This window comes from Chironomus tepperi, unplaced genomic scaffold, assembly GCF_022539635.2.
Source record: "Chironomus tepperi strain 1889 unplaced genomic scaffold, CSIRO-AGI_Ctep_v1 contig_354, whole genome shotgun sequence".
NCBI classification, from domain to species: domain Eukaryota; kingdom Metazoa; phylum Arthropoda; class Insecta; order Diptera; family Chironomidae; genus Chironomus; species Chironomus tepperi.
In genome coordinates, this window is record NW_027226476.1 from 2,240,723 (window position 1) to 2,256,911 (window position 16,189).

A 16,189-nucleotide genomic window follows, 5' to 3' on the forward strand; every position below is an offset into this window, starting at 1 on the left:
TAGCATTTGAAAATTTGATTGTCCAAAGCAACTACGCTTGATTATTTCTTTTCGAATTTTTCTTCATCAGAGCAAGGTTTGTGAATTTTTAAAAAATTAATTTAACTAGTTTATTAATCCTTTATCAATAATTAAAGTAATTTAAAATGTAGTTAATTGAGTGCTGTTAATGAATATTATCAATTTTACTTCAAAATTGTTGATTTTTACTCAAATTTAATTGATTGAAATTTTGTGCAAATAATTTTGAGGTTAAAAATGTTTGAAGGAATAAAAACTTATGCTGTATGTTTTCTCTTCCTCTTTTAGAAAACCTAATTTGTCAAAATGGGTCGTGTTAGAACCAAGACAGTCAAGAAGGCATCAAAGGTCATCATCGAGAAATACTACACTCGATTGACATTGGACTTCCATACCAACAAACGTATTGTTGAGGAAGTTTCAATCATCCCAACCAAGAGCTTACGAAACAAGATTGCGGGTATGGTTAAGAGCAATATAGGTTGAATGATTTCATGCCTTATATTATTATGGACTTTAAATAAATAAGGCATGGGATGATTCCTCCTTGTAATAAGCTCAATGACCCGATGAAAGTATTAATTATACATTTGTTTCGTACACAGGCTTCGTTACACATCTGATGAAACGTCTTCGTCACTCACAAGTTCGTGGAATTTCAATCAAATTGCAAGAAGAGGAACGTGAAAGAAGAGACAACTACGTTCCAGATGTCTCAGCTTTGGAACAAGATATTATTGAAATTGATCCAGAGACCAAGGAAATGTTGAAGATGCTCGAATTCCACAACATTACCGGATTACAATTGACTCAGCCACAACAGTCATTCAACCGTCGTTAAATTTTTAATTAATTTAACTTACTATGTATTTTAAATTTTTACATCCAACATAAATACATAAAATGAATTGATTTCAAATGAAAGAGCTTATCTGTTTTGCTAATTAGAACATAATTTATATTATTTTTCAGTAAAGCGTTAAAGCTGATTGTTTTTCAATCACCCATGAAAGTACTTAATTAGATTGTTGTCACTATCATCGTTCCTTATCATCATCCAACTAATGTAAATAAATATCTCAGTATAAAAAGCCTACAGCACTTGATGAATTAAATCAGTTAACGAAATTAATCTTGACTAGTCAACTAAATTGACTTGCATCCGTTGTGGAGTGTGTGAATATAGTCTTTCTAAATAAATCTCCGAGAAAGTAGTTGAAAGGGAATTTTTGGACGAATAGCTTGTGCGTTCTGTAATCATTAAACAAACTAAATATTTTTCTACGATGGAATCAATATTTAAAGACCGTAAAATTGCAATTATTGGAAGGTACGCATTACTAATGATAGAATATGTAGAGACTGATAGCATTATCACTTACTTATCAGAATAAAATTAATAATATTAAGCATATAAAGTGCACTCGAGTGAAAGAAGAAAGTCTGAAATGAACCGGAATATATATTATGATTCAATACATGCACAAGTCATTGCGTTAGTGTGAGAAGTATAATATCTCTGAGAGCATATGACGACGCATGACTAGTGAGAGAGATAGGAAATGTTTGTCATAGTCACTGATCATACAAAGTTAACTGTTGATTCTATATATATATTTTACAGTGGATTAATCGGACAATCATGGGCTATGATATTTGCATCTGTTGGATATAAAGTAACAATCTATGATATTCTTCAACATCAAATTGATAATGCATTAAAGCAGGCTGAAGCACAATTGAAGAATCTTGCTGAAAAGGGATTACTTCGTGGAAAATTAACACATGATCAGCAATTCAGTTGTATTAGTGGATGTACGGACATAAAAGAAACGGTTAAGGGAGCTTTCTTTCTCCAAGAGTGCATCCCTGAAAATTTGGAAATGAAGAAAAATTTGTACAAGCAATTGGATGAGATCATTGATGATAATATAATCATTTCATCGTCAACATCAACTTTTATGCCTTCTCAATTTTCAGGTGATATGAAACACCGCGCACAAGTTTTGGTTTCACATCCAGTGAGTTATGAATTAATTTTTTAATAATTTCAAATTAAATAAATCCTTCGACTTCCTAGAATTTAAAATTTATGCTAAAATTTATGAATACTAATCTATAGCAATTAATTAAAAACAGGTGAATCCACCATATTATGTCCCATTGGTTGAGATTGTTCCATCAGAACATACCAAAAAAGATATTCCAATTACAACTAGAGCTTTGTAAGTAGCAATTTTCTAAAAAGACATGCAAATCATATACATAAAACATATGAAATTCTCACATATAGAATGTCGGAAGTGGGACAAAAGCCGGTTGTTTTATCGCGTGAAATCGAAGGATTTGCATTGAATCGTATCCAATATGCAATTTTAAATGAGTGTTGGCACTTGATTGCTGATGGAATTTTGAGTGTTAAAGATATTGATTCGGTTATGTCTGATGGATTGGGAATGAGATATGCTTTCTTGGGACCAATGGAAACAGCACATTTAAATGCAGAAGGTAATAAAATATTGGTTTTGTAAATTCTATTGATTTTTATGTGGATATTTAAAAGGCTTCTTGTCGTACTGTGAACGATACTCAAAAACAATCAATGCCGTAAGTCAAACATTCAAGCCTGTGCCAATGATGGAAGGACAGGTTATGGAGAAAGTTGCAAAGGAATTGGAAGAAATGTGTCCTTTAGAAGACTTAGAAAAACGTCGTAAATGGCGTGACAACTGCCTGACTTTATTAAGTCAAATGAAGAACGACTTGTGAGATTAATTTGAAAGTTTAAAATCACAACTGCGTGATATTTCTGAGAACGGACAATGCTGAACGATCAATATTTTAATGTAAAGTAATTCAGTAAAATATATGTTTATAAATGAAAGACGAATATTTTTAAAGTAAATAAAGTCATTGACTAAGCATATTTTAAAACTATATGCATAAAAAATTACGATAGAATGTATAATTTATTATTCATTTCTGTTCTTTCCATTTTCCATTTATCTCTACATTCACTTTCTGTTTGCCGGAAGTGCGTGAAACTATTGTAGATTTATTTTGTATCATGCTAAATAACGCCGAGAATTTTTTTTTTTTTGAAAAATTAACGATTTTCTAAAATTTAAAATTTGTTGAACTGAACTGAATTGAAATGATGGATTAATGAACGTTTGTTAGAATTCAAATTTTAAAAACTCGTTAGGAAATTAAATTTTTGAAATTCCCAAAAACTTTGATAATACTGAAATATATACAGTGATTGTATGGCTCGGAATTATATTTTCATAAAAAAGCATTATAGCATGCATGATTTTAGAAATCTCAAAGCAGAACCGATAAAGTATTATGAACATTATCACATTTTCTGTAAATAGAACACTGTATCAAATTTGAGGAAATTCTATATACAGCCAACAAACAAATAAAAACTGCATGTCTTGATGACATAAACATAATTCATATTTTTAATTTTTTTGCTTACTCGGCATATGTGATTTTTTTCTTAATATAAATGATTTATAAATGTTTTAAGATCTGATGAAATAAAACTCTTCTGTATCTGCACATTTTTTTATATAGCAGCTATAAAACTGTTTCGTTCATATATTATTAAAATTATATTCATATTGTCTGAAAGTAGTTGAATTTAATACCATACACACTGAATAATTCCATAGGTGAACGTTATGTTAATTTCAGGGCTTTAAAAATGAACATTTTCCAGTGTATTCATTAAAGCATGATAGAAATAATAATGAGGGTTCTTATACATATATGAACTGAATTGCTGTGTGTTATATCATGTTGAAATATTTTTTCACACCTGGATTTGTTCTATATATTATTTTTCATTACATTACATTACTATTTGGTATGATGTATTGGTGTTTTGATATCTCTCTGTGCTGTGTAAAAACAATTTTTCATTTCGATTTCGACAAAAAATAATGTATTGTAATTTATCCATGTTTATATCATTAAATACACGATTCAAATGAAACATAAAAAATCTGAATATAATGAAATTGTTGATGTTGAAGATTGTTGGCTTAATTGTTTTACACATAAAAAATATTCACATGAATTTAATAGATTTGTTTTCAAATTAAATAGTTTCGAGACACGTAAATGATTTTTAAATGAAAAATGAATGATAAAATGTTTGAAAACCCTACAACAGTTTTTGAATTTATTGACATTTGTAGGGTTTTGAAAATTTAAATGGTTTCAAATGTCGATATAAAATTCAAAACCATACAAATTATTTATCCATTATACAGAAATTGAATGGTTTTTAAAATTGAGTAGGTGATCTAAAACCATACAAATTCTTTTAAATTCCTTATTTTTTTAAATAAACAATCAATTCGGGTTAGAATTTCCCCTAAATAGCAATCATTAGAAATGCCGAAACTGATATTCTCTCCACTTGCAGCACAAAATTTCATAATCGATAGCAGAATAAACGTGAAATATGAAAAATGAATTACAAAATGAATATAGATGTGACTGTGATAGCTCATTAAAATTAACAAAAATAATAAGCAGTGACGATCTGATACATATCAACATGTATTGACACATAATCAACAAAAAAAAATAACTTTTTTTTTATCTCTATCAGCAAATATAATGTTTTTGTTATATGAAGCTTGGTTGCATTTTTTGTAATGTGAAGAGAAACATAATACACAAAATAATATTGAGTATGACCGTGAGAGAGAAAGAGGAAATTTGTATGTATGTATGAGATAAGCTCATGTGATAGTAGAAGTTTGGTCTCTAATCGAGGAGAGAATATATATTTTTTCAGTAATTTTACTTCACTATATATTTTGTTATTTTCATTGTAAGTAGCAGCTAGTTTTCAACTATTGTTGCTTTTTTAACATTGAAATGAAATCTGAGTAATAAAATTTTTCAATAATTTTGCGGCATTCTAAGGCAAAACTGTAAGTTTATGGATCTAGAATTAATATTCAATTTATAAATAATCACGAGTTAGTTCCTACATTAAAAGTATCGTCATTCTGTTAAACATAAATTTATTAAAATATAAACAAAAGAAAAACTTTATAAAGCCGAAGTGAGAGGAAATATGACGCTATATAAACACAAAATTATATTCAATGGAAGAAAGAGAAATCTTTGTATGATACAGAGCAATAAGAAGAAGTTCTTCAACACGACAGACATATGAAAATGTGGCAATAATATATTATTATTGTTTGAGGTGCTCTTATACTTCTGCCTTAATTTATTCGTAGAGTGATCTCAAAATTTTCTTACCTAAGGCTTGAAGTTATTAACTCTGTTGTGATAAATGATCGTGATGTCATTCCGATTGTTGATTAATTTTTAACGGAAATTTGAAATTCAAATTTTGAACAGTTCTAGTTTCAAACCCCTTTGCTATAAAAATTTAAACAATCAAATTTTGTCGTAATTAAGGCATGAAAACGCATAATTGTGATATAATTAAATCATTAAAATAGTACATAGTGTCAAGAATAAGAAGCTGGATAAGTGAAATAATCATAATTTTGAAAATATCATAGATCCAGTTAAACTTCCAGTACAACAAAGTAGACAAAATTATATATAAAGTCATTTACCGAAACTTATATCACTAGGCAAGTAAAGAACAAGAGACCTAAAATAATCAGTAATGTATCTATCTGGCTATATAGCAAAATAAACACATTTCATTGTTAGATTACTTCAAACAAAGTTGTTCAAATATCGAGTTCTTGTGTTTTCCATTATTAATAATAATATATTCTCTCCTAAAAGTTTCGGAGTCATGAACAAACAATAAAAAATTCATATGCGATAACTAAAGTGAGCGAAATAATAAGCATCAGCATATAAATGTGTACCTTATAGAGAAGGAAAAATTGTATGAGACTTGCTTGATTCCCCTCAATGCATGCACATACTATCATAGCAGATATATAAATCTCTCACTTGTTCTCTCTCTCATTGGCATGATATTAAGATACATGAGTCATAAAACATTTGTATTAGTGTATATTTCTTCTATAGTCTCTATAATATTCACTCTCTGAATAGAATCATCGTTTACTTCAGTTTTTACTTTCAAACAGAACATACATCTCGTCGCGGCAATTTTTACATATTTTTCATTCAAGCTTTTTTGTTTAATTTAATTTTTTCCATTTTTTTTTTATTCTTCATACACGGCATTCTTATTTTATTTTTCTGTTCCATTCTACTCTCATTATACATTGTGTATGATATTTATTGTTTTCATAATACCACGTTTATAAAGGTAGTTCTCGTTTTACATTCGAGTTGCAAGCATATATTATATTAAGGGGAATAAGAAGTGATTAAAAACAGTACATACAGAAGCATAATCATGTCAAAATATAATTGGACAAGACAAGAGACGAAAGATTTAATTACATTGTACGAGATCAATGAGTGCTTATGGAATAAAAATCTACGAGAATATAAGGATCGAGATGAACGGATATCTAGCATACAATCGATCGCTGATGAGATGAAAATATCCATAGAAGAGATAAATAAAAAGATTCACAATCTACGGAATCAGTATCGATTTGAATTAAATAAAATGAAGAAAAATGTACCTGGAAAGCCAAGGTGAGGTGATTCAACTATCGACAGCTTTTCTAACATGTGATTAAATTATCTAACAATAAAAATATATTTATATAGATACCAAACAAAGTGGCCGTATTTCAAGAACTTGAGGTAAGCATAATTGATTACTATCAAACAGTGCAAAAATGGATGTGGAATAAGCCGATTGTGTTAATGCAAAAATGTGTTTTAGAAGGTTGATGATTGTCTTCAATTTCATCAAGGCTCAAATTTTTAATTCTTTGGATTGAGCTAATTAATTAAAAAAAGAAAATATCAACGGCTTTGAAATTTTTAAAATTTAACGTATTTTTGAGATTCAAATATTTTTTGACAATCTTTGGATTAAATTTTTAATCCAAAGATTTAACTAAATCTTTTCACATTCATACAAAAGCTGCAAACCAAGTACTGTTAAGTGCAAAGCGAGACGAAAGAATTAATATGTATCGATGTTTTTCACAGCTTTTTGGAGAATATTGTATCAGTTCGTGGAAGCACTACAACGCCAAATAATACGAATGGTGATTATTCTGAGACAAATGACTATAGTGTGGTAAGTAACTAGCTATGAATGAATTTGTAATTCATTAAATTTATATTCACATCGAACTAAATAATTTTCACATATAAAGTTGGGAACTAAAAAAAATATACGCATATATTTGATATCTCACATATATTCGATTGTGACTTTTGTGCTTCACATTATTCACATAATTGAAGCTATAGATTATAATTCTTTTTTACCCTATTTACTCCCTTCTTTTCTTTACATTTTGCTTTGTATTTTCTTTTCATTTCTGCTTTTTTGAGTTCGTATTACACAAATGTGATAATTTTTGTATGCTTAGGAAGAAGTCAGAAAGTAAGAAAAAAATATGACGAGTAGTTTACTTCTGGAAGAGATATTTTTTGTTTAAATATTGTTCATGCAAGTGTCTGTATGAAGAAATTATAGTTAGTTATTTAGTAAAACATATCTACAACTTTTTTTAACGGTATTGTAAAGGTATCATCATGTGTGCTGTATGTGCCTTTCATAATACAAGTAGTTTAATGTAATATGTTAATGATGATGATAAACAAAACACAACATTAAGCAATAATTTTTGCGGTTAACATAACAAAAAATCACAATTTTTCTGTTTTAATAACTGCACTAGGCTGAGTTGCATTGCCAGTTTTGTGATTTATTGTTCTTAATCCTAACAATTTATTTTTAATTCGAAGGATTAGTTTTTGATAGATGTTTCAAAAAAATTTTGGTCGTTATATTTCAAATATTTTTTTATCGTTATTTTTCATTAGTTCCAACTTGATAATCGCATTTTTCAAAACTATCGAATAATGACTAATATTAATATCCATTTATTTTTAGGAGAAATATGACGATGAGAATGAGAATTCAAATGATAAGAACGGTAGCACGACGAATAATGAAGCAACCACAATTCTCACAAATAACAATAATACACAACCTCAGCAAATATTTCATGTGTCGGTTGAGTACGAAGAGGAAACCAAACCAAAAATGAAAACAGAAATGTCAGGTCGAAAGAGACGATTGATTACAAAAGATGCTATTGAAATAGCTACACAGTCAAATTTGCTTAATCAATCAACACCGAGTACAAAACCAACACCGACAATAATAATCGATGATAAATCTCAGGACATTGTCTTAAAGAATGATGTCGAAGAGACTAAATCCGTACGCAATGAAGAGTCAAAGAAGCTGGATAATTTTGAAGTATTCGGCATGTTTGTTGCTAATGAAATGAAAAGTCTATCAAGTTCTGCGCTCCAGAAAAAGCTAAAACGGAAAATCCTCGCATGTATTCTGGAAGTGAATAGTGAAGATGGCAATGAAAGTACTTAGATTTAAGTCACTAACTTCCTTCCACTTTCAAAGATTCTTATTAGTTTGTGTAATATTTTGAGTTTTATCAATTTTTAATTGCCTTAGTGATTTGTGTATCTATAAGAATGGACGTTGTACTTTAAATAATCTATTAAGTCCACACTAACTATTTACAAATAAAAAAACAACAGATGAAATATCTAACTGACTAATTTTGATGCTGATGAAATGTTTCAGATGAATAATTAATTTAGTTCACATGGGAAATTTACTTAATGATTAATGAAGGCTTTGCACAATGAAATGAAAATAACGGACTTTAAAAATTTAAAAAATACCGGATACTAAAAATCCTTGAATTGAATTGAAATGAAGTTAATTCGATTACTGAACGGCTGAATAATAAAAATATTGCAATGAAAAACGGCTATAAATCGTCAAACTACCCTGAATTTACGTTATAAGCCACTACCCGTTACTAAGCCACTGGCTTAGTAAAGAAATTTGACTGAAAAAATTTTTTGGATTCGTTAATAAGCCACTACCAAAATGCCATTAATTAAACTAGATAAAATAATTTAATTGTTTTTAAATGATATATTTGACATTGACAATCAGTTAGCACTAGAAAACATTAATAATTTTTAAAATTTCCATGAAAATTTTCAATTTTCTTCATTTGTTTACATTTACTAAGCCACTCCTCGTTATTAAGCCTGAGATGAAAATCTTCCCATAAGCCACTGGCTTATAACGTAAATTCAGGGTACACAGTTTACACTGGAAATGCATGAAAGGAAGACAAAAAAGTTGCACATTTCGTTTCTCCTTTTGTATACTTGCGGTTAAAAGTCATAAAATTATTAATTTATTATTAATCATTAAAATCTCACATCCAACACACAAAAACAGTTTTTTAAACTAATTTACGAATCTACATACCTAATAATATATTACTATTACAACTACTTGATTATGAGTCTTTGAATAAAACGAAGAAAAATGAAAAATAATCAATTATCAACTAGGTTCATAATATTTTATCTATGGGATTACATTTACATGTGACACGTTAAAAAAATCTGAGCTTTTTACTAGTTCCAAGAAAATAATAAAAATATTGCTAACGATTCGATATATATAAATTAATGATAGTAGCAGTATGGTCATTAAAATGCACTATTAGTCAATATTCATTCTAAATAATTATTATTTTCTATTTGGTAAATCTATCTTGGCAGTGATTTTATTATCTTTTTTTGTCTGTTAATTGTAGTATGTATGAATGTTGTAAAATTAAAAACAATACGACAATTCCCAATTCAAAGTAGGTAGGTATATATAATATATATCTGTTTAGAAACATCTGTGATATGTTTATAACTAATGTCTATGAGACTTTCATTTAATCTTCTTCATTTATAGAACTGTATAAATGATATTGCAATTAGGTTCTGTTTAATTTGAGCTAGATAACTTAATTTAACTTATTTAACTATTTTTTATGTCTGAGATTGTTATCTTCCAGGTAGAAAGTTCATGGTATTTCGTTTGCGTATGAGTCGTGAGCAAAGGGATATATCACTTGGGGATAATTGTCGTTCGATTATTTTCTGGATTTCATTCATCCAGTCATCCCGCTCGTGACTTGATGTTGCAGACAGTGTGTAAATTCTTTCGGGAGTAAAGAGACTGAAACTGAATCCTTCATCTCTATAATTTTCAGCTACACCTGGTCTGACACTATATCCGTCCATTTTATAGCCGATGAAAATTTCTCCTTTGGCATAGCCATCAAGTGGATCAATCGAATACATTAATTTGCGATTGTCGAGTGTAAACCATCGTCTCCTGTATTTGTCTTCTGGTTTTGGACCTGTTTTCATTAAATATCCTTCTTTGGCGAAGTCACGCGTGAGGATACTCACTAAATCTGACTCATTGGCATGAGGAAATGCAATTTGTAGGTAGTTTAGTTTACTGCATCGAATACTGTGATACCAATTTACAATTACTTCAGCATCTTCATGATAGACGAAAAGATTTCTTGTGGAATTTGTTGGTGACAGGTATGAAATTTGTAGTGTATTTTTGTGGACCATGTCCTTTTTCCATTGTCTTGCAAAGACAACATTCAATTCCGAAACTCGCAGAATTGCTTTTGGATTTTTATCCTCCTTAACATAATATCTCAATGTATCGTCTGCTTCATTTAATACAAATTTCCGTGGGAAATATCTGTTGTCCTCCTTGCCTTTTTTCATCAAAAATGTTTCAACCTTTCCAGACATGTATGCCGGTAAAATTGTTCCTGAAAATTCTTTTCGTTCATATTTTGCTCGTATAAATTGTTCCAATAATATTGGCGGATCGTTATATCTTGGAATTCTGTAGCAGGCAGGTACTCGTTTTTCATATTCCAGTTTAGATTTTCTATTGCCAATGTCCATTAAATTATATAATTGTGAGTCTTCGAAATAGTCCAAATTTATGTGCTTTATTTTCGATATATGAGAACCGAGTGATCGATGAATTTGTGAACATGTTGAGCACACAAATACTCCAAGATTATATGATGCATATTCCACTTCTAAAAAAAATACAGTTTTAATATTTTAACGGTCTTTTTAAATTTAAAATTAATGTTTTTCATAATGAAAAATAAATGACGCAGTTCAAGTGAATTTATCTCCATAAATCATAAGTTTCACATAATGTAGCAATTACTCACTGGATCTTTTCAAAAAATCTCTGTTGGTGACAAATTCGTGAAAAAGTATTAAAAGATGACTCAAACATGATTATTTAATACTTTTGCGATTTATCCACTTGAAAATTTATTTCCAATTGAGTCCATGAAAATTTTATATTACGTTTTGATAACAAAAATAAAAGAAACGCAATTTCCACGAAAATATTTTTTTTTTCCATAGACTTTTTATAATATCTTTTTTCTTACCTTTTCGTCCACAATCAGCACATTCGTCGTTGTCTTCAATTTTTAGCAATTCCAAGATTAGTTTTTGGTTGTGTGCCATAGTTGGCTGTGATTTTTAATGCTTCTTTTCCACAAATTTCTTAATATTTTTGTAATAAAAACAATGAATTTATCGAGGGGCTTTCAACTTGAGGAAAACATCGAAATAACGAAGCTCATGTAATGCTCTGTTGGATGTAGCATAGGCGCATTTTTTATGCTGTCGAAAAATTGTTGACTTTGAATTTTTTTTATATTTCAACGTGTTTTAAAAATTTGAATGTTTGAAAACCTCTCAACAGTTTTTTGATCCTTTGTCAATTATGAAAGTTTTGAATTTTAAAATTCTTTAATTTTAGCTTGATTATAGATTATTTAGGTGTTATAAACATAATTAATTAAATTAAATAATTACTATTTCAAAGATCACTAGAATCAATTTGTTACCATTTTCAAAACAAATGACAAAACAAGACAAAGTGAAGAAAAATTGAGTAATTTTTCAACATTCGTGATAAAAAAAGTCAAAACATCGAAATACAAAGTTGTTGTGTAATTTTATTAATTCGACAAATATAAGAGAATTCTAATAAAAATCGAAGCTATAATGTGGTGATGTAATAAAGAAAATAGCAGAGATATCAGTGACACTGGGAGCGATAAGCGACAAATCGTAATGATTGTTTGTTTGGGCAAATCAAAAAATAATTAACCACATTGTTCTCTTCGCTCACAACTTCTTCCTCATTTCATTGCCATGCTTAACAACTTATTGTAGTGCTGATTTGAAGAGAATCAGTTAAATTTGTGCAGTCGTGGTGTTAAGACATTAACAAAAATATTAGAAAATTAAAATTTTCATAATTGCGACTTTTCAAAAAAAGAATAAAAAAAAAGAAGAATAAATTGACAGCAACAAATAAACAAATAGGCAACAATATCAAAGAAAATTTAGTAACGGGATTTACAAAACAAGTGCTATTAAAATTACATATAAATATAGTTCAATTTAAAACTCATTAAGTAGGTCGAGTTTTCTTCTGTTCTTATTGCGGTAAATTTATATCTTCTTTCTATTAAAATCTAGCTAGATCGAAAGAATAAGAATCACATAAAAATGTTAAATCGATTTGCAACAGCAAGTTTAGTGAGAAAAATTGTCCATTCTACCTCGAAGGATTTGAACTTAATTAATTTATCAAAGCATATATCATCGACGACATTGAGCAACGTACAAAATGCAACTAAGCCCATTCGGAAGCATAACTGGAACCAAGCAGTCAGTGAGGCTGAAAAAATTGTAGGATATCCAACATCGTTTCTTAGCCTTCGATGGCTTTTAAGCGACGAAATTGCAAATGTAGCATTACATTTGAGGAAATTAGTTGGAAGTAATCACCCTTTATTAAAAACGGCAAAGTAAGTATGATAAGAATTTGAAGAAATTATACTTTCACTCTATCCATCTCATAATTTGCATCATGAAATGAAAAATCAAGAAAGCGTCATAAAAAAATTAACTCATGTGGATCAAAATAAAGCATAAAGTCTTAGTTGATAATCTTGTATATTTTTATGATTAAGCAATAGTTTGATTTGATTTTCTTGTCGAGGCTAATTTAACGACTGGCGCTTATTTTTTAAATGTTGAATTTTATGTCTCCTATTGCGAAATTCAAATTTACCTTTATTTCAAATATTTGATAGCAAATAATCCAATTTTGTTTTTACAGAAACTTAATATATGATGGACGATCAAACATGCAAGCATGGGGATTGATAGTTTTACTAATTTCTAAAGCTGCTGGTCATGCTCCACATATACCTGACTTAGAAGAAGATAAAAGTGCTGGAGTTTTACATTCACAACGTGCATTAGCGGAAGTAACAGAAATGATTCGTACCTCAACTTTAGTTCATCAAGGAATGGTGAATTTACAGACTTTAGATCGATCTGGAAATGAATTGGCAGCTGATTCTGAATTGATTTTCGGAAATAAAATTGCACTTTTGGGCGGCGATTATTTATTAGGAAATGCTTGTCTTCAACTTGCTGGATTAAGGTGAGAAAAGTTTAATTAAATGCGATTAAAAATGATTGCTAAAGGTAATTTCTTCCAATAACAGAAATCAAGATTTAATTGGATTAATATCATCGGCTGTGCGCGACTTAGCAGAATCAAACTTTATTGGTGATCGTGATGATGAAAATATAGCACTTCCGTCAGATCCAGCACTTAAAATTAATCTAACAGACTCAAAACCATTGGATGATTTTGAGAATACAAGAGATATTGACATGAGTCTTATTATGGGACATCCAGAAAGAGAATGGGATTTCCGGCACACATTATCGTCTGGTAAATTATTGGGAAAAAGCTGTCAAGGAACACTCAAACTTGCTGGTCAATCGGAAGCACTTCAAAAACATGGATATACATTTGGCAAACATTTAGCATTAGCTTATCAAGCAAGCATGGATTTGGAACCATTTAAATTACAAGAGCTACCTCTTACAACAACATTTAGTCTCGTCAGTGCACCCGTGCTATTTCATCTTGATTACGATCCATCCCTTTACGAGGAAATCAAAAAAGGCAAGAAGTCAGTTACCAATATAGACTTTAGAAAAATCCACAAAATTGTTGCTGACGGACCTGGAATCGATGAAACCAAAGAACTTCAGAGAAAACACGGACAAATAGCAATGGATGTATTGAATGAATTTCCAGATTGTGATGCAAGAACTGCACTTCAAAATATAATATTGGCTATGCAATGTCTTTGAGATTGGATTCATTGCCCGCCAATGTCGTCTATATTTGACAATTTATAAAAAAGTTTTTTGACCTAAGAATTTTTTATACTAGAAATATGATCTTGGTGGTGGATACATGACGAATATACAAGCTCTATATTTTTACAATAAAATATAGAATTCTTTTTCGATTAGTTAGGTGTAAAACGAATAGAATGAAAGGTTAGTTAATTGGATGATATTTTTTAAGTTCCACTGAACAACTATGTTTAAGAAATTATTACAGTTTCATATCGTGAAATTGCTTGCAAATTCATAACTGGATTTTTTCAAATAACGGTTATTTGAAATTTGAAATTACGATTTGTTGTTAAAAAATTTGAATTTAAAATTTCCGTTTATTTTACAATTTATCGTTTCACGCGCTATCAATCAAACGATTCTATTACTTTACACTTGACTGCTAATTCTATTGATCAAAACTTCCCCGAATAATTCTATTTTCTCTCACAAAAAATGCACAAATGTAAAGAAAAAATCTTAATGTGCTAAAAGTAATAATTAATTGAACCTAGCACGTAAAAGCATGCAGAGTAATGTCAACAAGATAAACCTTGACGAGTTTACGTATTCACAGACTGAAATTGTTATGATCAATCAAAAAAAGGCAATTAAATTGATTAATTTTACGGGGTATTTGATATGAATGCTTTATAGATCTGAAAAGCAAAAAAAGAAGGTTTAAATGAATAATGAAAATATTATTTCCATAAAATCTATAGTCTTAGAATTCGCATAAGATAGTCAGAAAACAAGAGAAAAAAATATCTGGTGCTAAATAAAATTAAGATTGTGTTAAATACACTCATCAAAATAAAATTGTATTATTTTAAAATGCTGTGTAGATTGTAAACAAGATATTCTGAAACAATAAGAGACTAAAACGAAGTTTTTGTAAAAAAATGCAACAAATATATTTATTACTGACCTATTACAGCTTAACAAATTTACAGCGAATCCATGTTTCAATTTCTGTTTTTCAAGTTCAAATCATGTCTTGATACGCATCATTTTAAACTTATGCAACATAAATTGTTATATTTTTGTGTTGTTTATCTCTGCGTCGTTCAGACACACATATGACATTTCTTTACGCCTGCTTGGTGTCAATCGTGTTATTATTTCTTCGTTTGGATGATTTGATCTCCATAAATCGCTAACATAGTGTTATAAGATAATTATAATAATTTATATGAATCATTTTACTGGTTTTCAAAAATTTGAATTTGAACGATTTTCGTTCAGCAAAACTTTATTTTAATTCATTTCAGTTCAATCTGAAATTTCACAAACCAGAAAATTTGAATTTTCGAATGACGTTAAATATTTAACGAAACAATTAATTAGAAAAATGTAAACTTCTTAATCATCATTAACTGCGTTCATGGCGCTAATTCGTTGAAAACTCACAACTCATCTTAAGACTTGCGACTGATATTTTTATATTAAGCATATTTTTGTCTCCATAAAATGCCACGGCCTAAAATTATGGACAAATCAGGAATTTATGTGACGGCGTTTCCATTGAATTTTATATTTGTAATATTTTTCATTTAATTAAGACATTTCAACTCATTTATCATTGTTATTCATATTTTTCCTTCATTGGATTTGTCAACCTAACAATTGATTTTTATTAATTTTTTTAAGGCAGCTTTTTGACGAACTGCTTTCGGTGATCTTTATCATAATAAGTCAAGGCATTTCTACAGTAAATATTAACATTATAAAATTTATAAATAGTATCAATTTGATCCATTTTCAACATAACATTAATAATAACGAACTACAATCCTTTTTATTATGCTTTTATCGGTGATCTTCAGGATAAATTCAAATAATGAAAAATTGAACAAATATTAAAAAATCGCAGTAA

The 16,189-nt window shown here is 29.1% G+C and overlaps 5 protein-coding genes across 7 annotated transcripts; 4 read left to right on the forward strand and 1 right to left on the reverse strand.

Moving 5' to 3' along the window:
* The first annotated feature begins 15 nt into the window (after positions 1–15).
* On the forward strand, positions 16–945 carry RpS17 (ribosomal protein S17). The gene is made up of 3 exons (XM_070645762.1): positions 16–76; positions 310–481; positions 627–945. The coding sequence occupies exons 2-3, from the start codon at positions 328–330 to the stop codon at positions 860–862; spliced, it is 390 nt and encodes a 129-aa protein (XP_070501863.1). The 5' UTR covers positions 16–76; positions 310–327; the 3' UTR covers positions 863–945.
* Positions 946–1,125: 180 nt separating this feature from the next.
* Had1 (beta Hydroxy acid dehydrogenase 1) lies at positions 1,126–2,974 on the forward strand. The gene is made up of 5 exons (XM_070645761.1): positions 1,126–1,351; positions 1,646–2,042; positions 2,161–2,246; positions 2,315–2,529; positions 2,585–2,974. The coding sequence occupies exons 1-5, from the start codon at positions 1,308–1,310 to the stop codon at positions 2,788–2,790; spliced, it is 948 nt and encodes a 315-aa protein (XP_070501862.1). The 5' UTR covers positions 1,126–1,307; the 3' UTR covers positions 2,791–2,974.
* Positions 2,975–4,869: 1,895 nt separating this feature from the next.
* LOC139094498 (putative neugrin-like protein DDB_G0288135) lies at positions 4,870–8,722 on the forward strand. The gene is made up of 5 exons (XM_070645543.1): positions 4,870–4,976; positions 6,317–6,654; positions 6,730–6,765; positions 7,120–7,210; positions 8,036–8,722. Exons 2-5 carry the CDS (start codon positions 6,407–6,409, stop codon positions 8,534–8,536), a joined length of 876 nt encoding a protein of 291 aa, XP_070501644.1. The 5' UTR covers positions 4,870–4,976; positions 6,317–6,406; the 3' UTR covers positions 8,537–8,722.
* Positions 8,723–9,299: 577 nt separating this feature from the next.
* On the reverse strand, positions 9,300–11,643 carry LOC139094482 (arf-GAP with dual PH domain-containing protein 1-like). Of its 2 annotated transcripts, none has more exons than XM_070645518.1 (2): positions 11,250–11,402; positions 9,300–11,108 (listed from the first exon to the last, which is right to left on the reverse strand). In XM_070645518.1, exon 2 carries the CDS (start codon positions 10,966–10,968, stop codon positions 10,036–10,038), a length of 933 nt encoding a protein of 310 aa, XP_070501619.1. In that variant the 5' UTR covers positions 10,969–11,108; positions 11,250–11,402; the 3' UTR covers positions 9,300–10,035. The 2 variants fall into 2 exon arrangements, with proteins under 2 accessions (XP_070501619.1, XP_070501618.1); XM_070645517.1 differs by lacking the exon at positions 11,250–11,402 and adding an exon at positions 11,478–11,643 and having other exon boundaries at positions 9,301–11,108.
* Positions 11,644–12,020: 377 nt separating this feature from the next.
* On the forward strand, positions 12,021–15,225 carry LOC139094619 (all trans-polyprenyl-diphosphate synthase PDSS2-like). Of its 2 annotated transcripts, XM_070645744.1 has the most exons (4): positions 12,021–12,518; positions 12,583–12,914; positions 13,229–13,558; positions 13,623–15,225. In XM_070645744.1, the coding sequence occupies exons 2-4, from the start codon at positions 12,613–12,615 to the stop codon at positions 14,281–14,283; spliced, it is 1,293 nt and encodes a 430-aa protein (XP_070501845.1). In that variant the 5' UTR covers positions 12,021–12,518; positions 12,583–12,612; the 3' UTR covers positions 14,284–15,225. The 2 variants fall into 2 exon arrangements, with proteins under 2 accessions (XP_070501845.1, XP_070501846.1); XM_070645745.1 differs by having other exon boundaries at positions 12,021–12,914.
* The last annotated feature ends 964 nt before the right edge of the window (positions 15,226–16,189 follow it).

What these genes read in the sequence shown, in the direction of transcription:
- RpS17 (XM_070645762.1), top strand. Translation starts at nt 328, where the DNA reads ATGGGTCGTGTTAGAACCAAGACAGTCAAGAAGGCATCAAAGGTCATC. An exon ending in CTTACGAAACAAGATTGCGG is followed by an intron (nt 482 to 626) that starts GTATGGTTAAGA and finishes TTTCGTACACAG; the next exon opens with GCTTCGTTACACATCTGATG.
- LOC139094482 (XM_070645517.1), bottom strand. Translation starts at nt 11,556, where the DNA reads ATGGCACACAACCAAAAACTAATCTTGGAATTGCTAAAAATTGAAGAC. An exon ending in TGCTGATTGTGGACGAAAAG is followed by an intron (nt 11,109 to 11,477) that starts GTAAGAAAAAAG and finishes TATTTTTTTTAG; the next exon opens with AAGTGGAATATGCATCATAT.
- LOC139094498 (XM_070645543.1), top strand. Translation starts at nt 6,407, where the DNA reads ATGTCAAAATATAATTGGACAAGACAAGAGACGAAAGATTTAATTACA. An exon ending in CCGTATTTCAAGAACTTGAG is followed by an intron (nt 6,766 to 7,119) that starts GTAAGCATAATT and finishes TGTTTTTCACAG; the next exon opens with CTTTTTGGAGAATATTGTAT. An exon ending in AGACAAATGACTATAGTGTG is followed by an intron (nt 7,211 to 8,035) that starts GTAAGTAACTAG and finishes ATTTATTTTTAG; the next exon opens with GAGAAATATGACGATGAGAA.
- LOC139094619 (XM_070645745.1), top strand. Translation starts at nt 12,613, where the DNA reads ATGTTAAATCGATTTGCAACAGCAAGTTTAGTGAGAAAAATTGTCCAT. An exon ending in CCTTTATTAAAAACGGCAAA is followed by an intron (nt 12,915 to 13,228) that starts GTAAGTATGATA and finishes TTGTTTTTACAG; the next exon opens with AAACTTAATATATGATGGAC. An exon ending in CTTCAACTTGCTGGATTAAG is followed by an intron (nt 13,559 to 13,622) that starts GTGAGAAAAGTT and finishes TTCCAATAACAG; the next exon opens with AAATCAAGATTTAATTGGAT.
- Had1 (XM_070645761.1), top strand. Translation starts at nt 1,308, where the DNA reads ATGGAATCAATATTTAAAGACCGTAAAATTGCAATTATTGGAAG. An exon ending in AAGTTTTGGTTTCACATCCA is followed by an intron (nt 2,043 to 2,160) that starts GTGAGTTATGAA and finishes AATTAAAAACAG; the next exon opens with GTGAATCCACCATATTATGT. An exon ending in AGCACATTTAAATGCAGAAG is followed by an intron (nt 2,530 to 2,584) that starts GTAATAAAATAT and finishes GATATTTAAAAG; the next exon opens with GCTTCTTGTCGTACTGTGAA.